This window comes from Clupea harengus, chromosome 2, assembly GCF_900700415.2.
Source record: "Clupea harengus chromosome 2, Ch_v2.0.2, whole genome shotgun sequence".
In the NCBI taxonomy this organism is placed as follows: domain Eukaryota; kingdom Metazoa; phylum Chordata; class Actinopteri; order Clupeiformes; family Clupeidae; genus Clupea; species Clupea harengus.
Genome location: NC_045153.1, coordinates 13,705,166 through 13,713,477, shown reverse-complemented (window position 1 = coordinate 13,713,477; position 8,312 = coordinate 13,705,166). Strand labels below are relative to the sequence as shown.

Below are 8,312 nucleotides of genomic sequence, written 5' to 3'. Positions count from 1 at the left end.
GGTACTTCGACCTCCCTCAAAACAGCGTACGTCATCCTGTCCACGCCCATAGTTGGTGAAGTCTAAAACACTTACCGGGTGAACATGCCGGCAGATTCCTACATTTAGTAGCGAATATGTTTTATATACAATATCGTTATTGTATCGATATTATTAACCGTGCAACCACATAATAGATATACATGCAACACACAACGTATGACATTGCACTTCATATTTGAAAATAAGAACATCAGAGTACCCACCCCCTCTGTATGTAATGGTATAGTCCTAAATGCCTTCAAAGTAGGCTACACAGAAAACCACGTACAGCAGCAACTAGTACGTTTGCAGTTGAGGGAGGCGACGTCGAGGAGGAAAAGGATACTGTAGTAATTCTAGCTAGCTATTGGTCAATTCCATTAGCTATCGTAATATTATTTTTAGCCACTGTGTAAACAACATTCTCTAGGTGGTGAAATTTATTTGTGTACAGTGTACATACATATTTAGCAATGTCTACGCCAGCAAGAAGACGACTTATGCGAGATTTTAAACGGTGAGTTATGGAATTTCTAAAGGACTCCGAGCTAGCTTAACGTCGATACATTAAGCTAACGTTAGCTACCTTTCCAGTTAGCTGGCAAGCTATGTAGCCTTCTGTTCCTCTACCAGTTTAACGTTTGCTATATGAACGATGAATGGAAAATGTCAGGTGTTCATGGCAGGTTTGTAACATGGCGGGGATGTTATGTTAATGTCCACATTGTCCTTTAGAGAGATTGAAGCGGAAGGGTATCTAGATCACCGCAATTCTCCAGCTACCAAAAGCAGCCGGCCGTCTTTCATCTGGTCAACAAATTAACTGGCTTGGGTAGCTTCAAACTAGCCTGCTAGCTAGACGAATGCTGTAGTATGGACTGGTTATTACATGGCGTTGATGTACGTTAGCTTGCTAAGCAGGGAAGTTACGGATGAAAGTTGGCTAATTAGCTGTCTGGGATACATTTATGAAATCTAAATATTGTGAGGCTATTACATTTGTAGCTTTGATTAAGCTAGACATTGAAAATGTGTAGATATTTCATATTTTAACCGCTTCGCTTAAATCACAAGTTGACCTCCTGAAATGAACGTGTCAAATTGTGAACCAACCAAGCAAGCCAGCTAGTATTAGCCAGCGTAGCTAAGGTATGTCGCCAAACGTTATGTGAGACAGGTTCGCAGTAAGGAGTATTTGGGGGTGTGTATGGATACAGCTAGACATTGAGCAAACTGACGCGTGGAACTTATAAGTTATATATCTTTTTTTCACGGATGTTGAACTTTAGGCTCCAAGAGGACCCCCCGGCTGGCGTCAGTGGAGCCCCATCCGAGAACAACATAATGGTGTGGAATGCAGTCATATTTGGGTAAGCAACCAGGGAACGAAGCATGAATTTATCGCCGCAGCAAACGGGGACTGTCACACTGGGCATTTTGCAGGCAGATAGTTGAAGGAACCACAGTCCGATCAGACTTGTTTCCTAGGAGATTCAACTCGAGGATTTCGAGACCTCTTGCAGTTAATTAAACAGATACTGCCCACTTTCGCTACTTCATTGACACGATGAAACCTCAGTAATGTTAGGTAGTTTCCTTGTCGTGGTAGCCAGGCCTGCAAACAAGATCTACAATGTCACACGTGAAGCAATATGTGTGTCCTAAATAGAACAGTCTGAATACCATATCAGTTGTCAGCTCAGCCTTCTACCTTAGCTCCCCGTTCTTGGGGCTGTTGTCCATTAAATGTTTACATCTAACATTTGTTGTTCTGTGTACAGGCCAGAGGGAACTCCGTTTGAAGATGGTAAGGGAGGAATTTTATTCATTTAATTTAGTCACTTAATTATATTTTCAGTGTTTGACAACTAGAATGTGACCGTTTTTTTTTTCTTTATTATTCAACAGGCACATTCAAACTTACAGTTGAATTCACAGAAGAATATCCCAACAAACCTCCAACAGTGCGGTTCGTCTCAAAGATGTTCCATCCAAATGGTACATTCCTCTTTTGGCCACTGCTAAGCAGTCCCATGAGCATGACAAACAAGTTTTAGGACACATCAGTTTGAGGTTTCCCTTGGAAAATGTGATTTCGATGCAGTGTATTCTGATACGGTCACAGATTTGCTGCGTGTGATAACGTTTGGTCAACTACCACAAATGTAAAATGTCTTGAGTAAACAGGGGTTGCTTTGCATTTTTGCATTTTGAGTTAGCAAACTGAAAGTAGATGGTTGAGGTGTTGATCTCAATTTGAACTAAATAGTGGCTAATCCATGTTACTAGAAATTAAAACTTTTTTTGTGTTCTCTTTCAGTGTATGCAGATGGAAGTATATGCTTAGACATTCTACAGAATCGCTGGAGTCCAACATATGATGTGTCTTCTATTCTCACTTCTATTCAGGTTGGCAAAAACACACTTAAGTAAACAACAACCAAATGTTAAGCAGCATGAAGTACGCTATGAAATATGTAAAAATAGTGCTTTTTATTATCATTCCACTGTTATTCCATTGCTTTTCTTTGGTTTTTGAGTTTTTACTGTGGAGACTGATTCCCTTTCTTGTTCCTTTCCCTGTTACAGTCCCTTTTAGATGAACCAAACCCAAACAGTCCAGCGAATAGCCAGGCAGCACAGCTTTATCAGGAAAACAAGCGGGAGTATGAGAAACGTGTGTCAGCCATTGTGGAGCAGAGTTGGAGGGACAGTTGACCTTGCACACCTGCTAACAAGCGTTTGTTTGTTTGTTTGTTTTTTTTCCTTCAAATATGAGCTTTGTGTGGATTTCCAGTTAGTGGAATATATCTCTTTATTTCCCCCTGCCCTACTCGTTATGATTTTAAGTTTTTATGCACTTTACCTTACTCACTGTGTAGGACTGCGCCTGAATCTTTGTTTTCTTCTTTTTTTTTTACACATATATATATAAATCTTTTGGCCCTCAAGTGCTCCCCATCCCCTTTGCTCAATCACAGGATGCTTTTTACAAGATCTTACCCTTCAGCTGGCTTCTGAGTTGCTCTACAATACAAGAATATTATGGACACAGACATCAAATGCTACTTTACCCGATTCCCAAGCCTGCCTAAGTTCTCTGCAAAAGGAAAGGGGATTCATAGTTTGTTTGTTTTTTTTTTGTATAGGAACTGTGTTATCATGATCCATGGACTGGTTGTGTTATTGTTACAAATCCCATTTTTCCAAGAGATTTTGGCACCATGCGTCCCCCCCCCCCCCCCCCAAATGATGGACTGACAGATACTGATCTGAGAGTAGCCACATGTCTACATCAATTGCAGATCAAATCTCAGTTCAGCGCTATATGCACGCCTAAGCCGTCTTGAGCTTTGTTACACGCATGAATGCTAGTGTCCCCCAATCCTATTTCTTACTCGTGTTTAAGAAGACATTTGTCTGAATTTCTGTACAGCTTTTGCACTGGTTGTCCATGTCAGGATGGGTTTTTTTTTTTTTTTCCAGCACTTGTAAATAAAAATAAATAAAAAGGCGGAACTACATTTACTATGATATTTTGTCCAGTGATTGTTACAAGAATAACTTTTGTATGGGATACACAACATTTTGTTGCATGTAGCAGTATTTAAGATGTTATATTCGCAATATGTATTTGATGTGGCTAGTTTGGCTAACTTGTGCGCAGCCTCTGTGGGAGTCTTTGAACTTTATTCAGTATGTGGGCCGTTAACTAAATATTTGATGGTTTCTTTGGGTAACAGGTGGATTGTGTTGACGTTTTAGTTTCTAACTAAAGCTGAGGAGAGTATGGCTATGTATGTTACGGCATTTCTTTTTTTTTATGATTGCAGCAAGGACTTTAGACAAGATTCACTAACCGTAGGATGAACTCCTCTGCCTGGTTACAGTTCAGACAACAGCATTAGTTGCATGGACAGTTCTGACACTGTTGTAAATGTGACTTGAGCTGTAGAGCTAGAATTAAGATACAGCACCCTCGCCTTTTTTCTTACAGTGGGTCAGAAGCTTGTGACCTTACCCTATTTTGGATTGTCAAGCTCTGTTATATAGCATAGGGAAATACTGCTGCTTTTAGTTGGGGGCAAGGGTTGTAAAAAATAAAAGGTAGATTTCCAAGACAAGGATTTAACTGCTTTGGTTTAGGTAAAAAGATTATTACCATGGTAAACTGGCAAAGATAACATTACCCAGGCCATACTATTCTATTTGTACGGTCTGTACTATATGATGTCAAACATGAAATTTCAGATAAAACCTTTTAAAAGAAGTCTGAGTCATGAAGCCCTAAAATAAATCCGTTTATTACAAAATGGCAATTTCTGCTCAGACCTGCAGAGAAATAACGAGCCTGAGACGTGTATTCACCTGTTCCCCCATGTGTCTCCCAAGGTTTTTCAAAGATCATCTCAAGTGTCATCTTATAACCTCATAGTGATTATGAAACACACATGTAGTAGAGCAACGTTAATAATTCCTCTGACATGGCATGAATCTGTATCTTTGAAAAGAAAGTAAGTATGATTCAGAGCTCTCATTGCCTTTATAAGAGATGGCATCATATTGCTAGTCTTAATCTTGGTCTCTTGGTCCTCTGGACAACCCATTTCACCTATTGGTTGTGCTGGCTTGGTGAACTAAACCGTCCAGTCACTGACAGAACTCTTGCTCCTTCACCTGGACTGATTGCAGGCCTTGTGCAAGGCTCACATCTCTGTCTCAATCCGCTTTCCTTTAAAGGGCAAAGGTCGTGGACTGTATTCAAGTGTGTTGTATAGTTAATTCTATGACTGATTAATTAACCCTTCCTATGTGTTGTAAGCTTTGAGCCCAAGCACAGACTACTAATTGGACATTGGCATCCACACAGGCTGTTAATGGTCCATATCTTTTGCAGGTATTTTCTGAATCGCCATACTTCCGCGGGTCTTCATATGAATATTTAAGTATTGCTATTGTAGACTTGATATACTTGTAAATAACTCCAGCCTGCATATATTTCTCTTTAATGCAACTTATGCAGAGGTACTTGGAATAGATACATAAAAATGTATGTACACAATATAAAAGGACATTCACTAGTTTTGTGTCAGTAAAGACAGACAGACATGAAAAGGTATGGTTTAAAATTTACTCACACCAACATGGCATTCTTCAAAGTAACAATCGCAAGCCAGATGTAAGGAAAATGATTGTACACACATAAACAAAGACAAAAACCCTCCAGAGAAAACCTGGTCCATTATAGGAGGGGTCACTTCCTAGGGCAGTCTTTGTTTAGAATCACGGCTTACTGTTCCACATCAAAAGATGACAAGCAATGGAGAGGGAAAGGTGTGGTGTGCAGTAAATCTAACCAAGCATATTTTTTCCCTTTTTTAAATATAAACTTTTAAACATTTAACTCAGGGCAAACAACCCTTGTTGACAGCGACACATCCAACACTACTGGATCTGAACAAAACATTTAAGTTTCAGACCTCAAAACATTATTTTTGTGACACATTGGGACGGCAGAGTGAGAATGGGGAAAAAAAACAAAAACAAAACATGTCCAGTTTCATGAGAGGGGTCGAGTTTGCAGGTAGGAAGCTACCTGTTGTACGACCTCTCCTTTTTGGACCTCTCCAGACTCTTGTCCATAGTCTTTTCATTCTCACCACGGCATTTGGGGCAATACCATTTCCCTTTGGGCTTGTGGTGGAGACCCACACAAGAGAAGTGGAACCACTCGATGGGGCACTCGTCGTTATCGCAGCCGATCATCTCACCGTAGGAGACCTGCTCGCACAGGCAATATGTGGGCTCGTTAGGGTCGATGGGCAGGTCTGTGGGCGACGCCTCTCTCTCTTGTTTGGCCTTTGACCGTTTCTTCTTCTTGGACGACGACGACGAGGAGGAGGATGTCTTGGCCCTCTTCTCCTTGGGCGTGCCAGTGACCACCTCTTCGCCGTGGTCTGTGCTGTAGTTGGAGTTCTCACGGTTCTCACCACCGTTCTTCTGCCGCCGGGAGCGCTTGCCACTGCCGGGCTTGTCCCCGGGGACAGGCGTCTCCTCACGCCGCTTATCCACGCTGGGTTTGCTGGACGACATGGCTGTCGGCGTCATGGTAACGGTCGTGACGGCAGAGGCGGAGCCGGTGGGTGTGTTGGGCTCGGGCGAGCCGGCCTGGGAGGACTGGAACAGCTCCACATGCCACTCCACCTGTTTGGCCCGGTTCTCCACCAGTTCCACCATCTGGCCTGCGATCTCGATCTTCTCGTCGCCCAGTTCCTGAGTCCGGATCAGAGCTCGCTGAATGCAGTGGAGAAGACGTCTCCTCTGGGCCGGGTCGATCTCCTGCCGGTGCTTCTCATAAGCCTCATCCAGCTCCTGCAGGATCTCTGAAAAACAAACACACATAACAGTCAATATCATGTTATTGACACCTTGTCAAACAAAAAACAAAGGCCATGGTAAAAAAAACAGCTGACCAAATTTCCACATTTATCTAGCATATGTTAGTGCTTCTTCTTTCATCCATTGGTTAGGGTACAAATTCAACTTTCATAATTCGATGACCACCCCTTGTAAACCGAATGGTTTTTAATGGTTAACCCATATCAATTCATAGCAGTAGAACTTAATATTTTCGTTTCCCAGATCAGTCCACTGTCTTCAAAACAGGAAATATTTTGTGTTTTGCCTTTTTCACTTGTACAAGCTCCGCCCAGACATCCCACGAAACCACCATCAAAGTTAGGGACGCCTCTTTGGGTTCCACAGACCACAAACCAATCACCTCTGTTTGTCTCTATGCCAAATCCCTCCCTCGCCGAGGCAAAGACCAATCTACTACAAGCTCTCAAAGTACTAAAACTGGCTAGGCAACTATCGCCTCACTCGTTTACTGTACGTTCACATGAAAACATGCGACTGTAGAACTAAGATAAACGTCGGTGGAAAGTAATGAATTCAATAAAATATCACTCGATAATCTGAATCACAACATAACAGTACTATCATCTAACTTTTCATCTTGTTTCAGCTTTTCGCAATATTAGAAGAGTTGCTTATATGAACTTCGCAAATCAGACCACCCTTCAACTTCGGCTAATATAACACCAGCCAGATGAATAGCGGTACACCAAGTACTATATGAAACACCAACCATGGCATGAAATCAAAAACAGCATTTAAAGGTCAAAAACGCTCAGCTGAAGTGCATATCTTCGTAACTGGGCGGTTTACATACATGCATTCACCGAGGAAAACAACTCGATCCACGCCATGAACACCTGGCATTAACGTTTATGTTAGCGGGTTATGCAGTTGTAGAGCTTTCTCGCTCACTCGTACTTCTGCCTGGAAAATACTAAGCGTTTCGCTTATTGATACCATTTACCAAAGTAAATATACAGTTCAGTAGTTAGCTCACTCAACACAATATCTAGAGTGGTTAATGTTGGAGGGATGTAACGTAAGCTACTTGGCACGTATAACTGTACTTGCTAGCCAACGTCAAATGAACGAACTCTGAATTTTCTGCGTAATAAAAAGGTAACGTTATGCCGCTAGCGAGGTCTCTTTAACACCCTATATCCAACAATCTAGCGTTATCGATAACTCTAGCTAGACAACTAGAGGCGGCAAACCTGATCATAGCGTAGCGACGTATTCCATTTTCAGTAAAATAATCACTTTGGTTTGCTAGCTGGCTAGCACATCCACACATCATCCACTAAGTTAGCTTGGGCATAGACTTCTAGCTAGCTAGCAAACGTTATAGAGACTATGGTTTCACGAACAGCTAAGTTTGGTTACCTTGATATTTTGCGTCGATTTCTCTCATCAGAGACACACATCTTTGTAAGTCGAGGGGCAATGATTCAACCAAATCCATGTACTCTTCGATATATCTGGTTACAACGTGTACTGGATCCCCGTTGGCGGGGTTCAACATTTTGGTGGTGTGTCTCGTAGCGGCTCGGCAGAGTCAATGTAGTAGGGAACACAGCTTGCTTTTCTTGCAAATGACGCGGCTGTGTTGATAGATGCAGCTTGTTACAGTGCTAACCAGTTAGCAGTGCTAGACAGTGCGATTGTCTTTTCCATTGAGTTTTCTCTTGGCTATCTACACCGATCTGTACACAGTGTAGAGTTACGGCAAGCCAGTGGGGCCATACGTTCCATTAACACATAGCTAACATGATTGTTTAAACGCTCAGTGACCTTTTCCATATTGACAGTTAAAAGAAACGCGACTTGAGGATCGGAAAATACATGTAATAGCTTCACCTATGCTTTATCGA

General features: G+C 41.9%; 2 protein-coding genes across 2 annotated transcripts; one reads left to right on the top strand and one right to left on the bottom strand.

Annotated features, from left to right (window-relative positions):
* The first annotated feature begins 294 nt into the window (after positions 1–294).
* ube2al (ubiquitin conjugating enzyme E2 A, like) lies at positions 295–3,545 on the top strand. Its single transcript, XM_012842345.3, has 6 exons — positions 295–538; positions 1,311–1,391; positions 1,803–1,828; positions 1,930–2,019; positions 2,342–2,430; positions 2,611–3,545. Exons 1-6 carry the CDS (start codon positions 495–497, stop codon positions 2,737–2,739), a joined length of 459 nt encoding a protein of 152 aa, XP_012697799.1. The 5' UTR covers positions 295–494; the 3' UTR covers positions 2,740–3,545.
* Positions 3,546–5,138: 1,593 nt separating this feature from the next.
* On the bottom strand, positions 5,139–8,196 carry ing1 (inhibitor of growth family, member 1). The gene is made up of 2 exons (XM_012842352.3): positions 7,825–8,196; positions 5,139–6,404 (listed from the first exon to the last, which is right to left on the bottom strand). The coding sequence occupies exons 1-2, from the start codon at positions 7,961–7,963 to the stop codon at positions 5,614–5,616; spliced, it is 930 nt and encodes a 309-aa protein (XP_012697806.2). The 5' UTR covers positions 7,964–8,196; the 3' UTR covers positions 5,139–5,613.
* Positions 8,197–8,312: the final 116 nt, after the last annotated feature.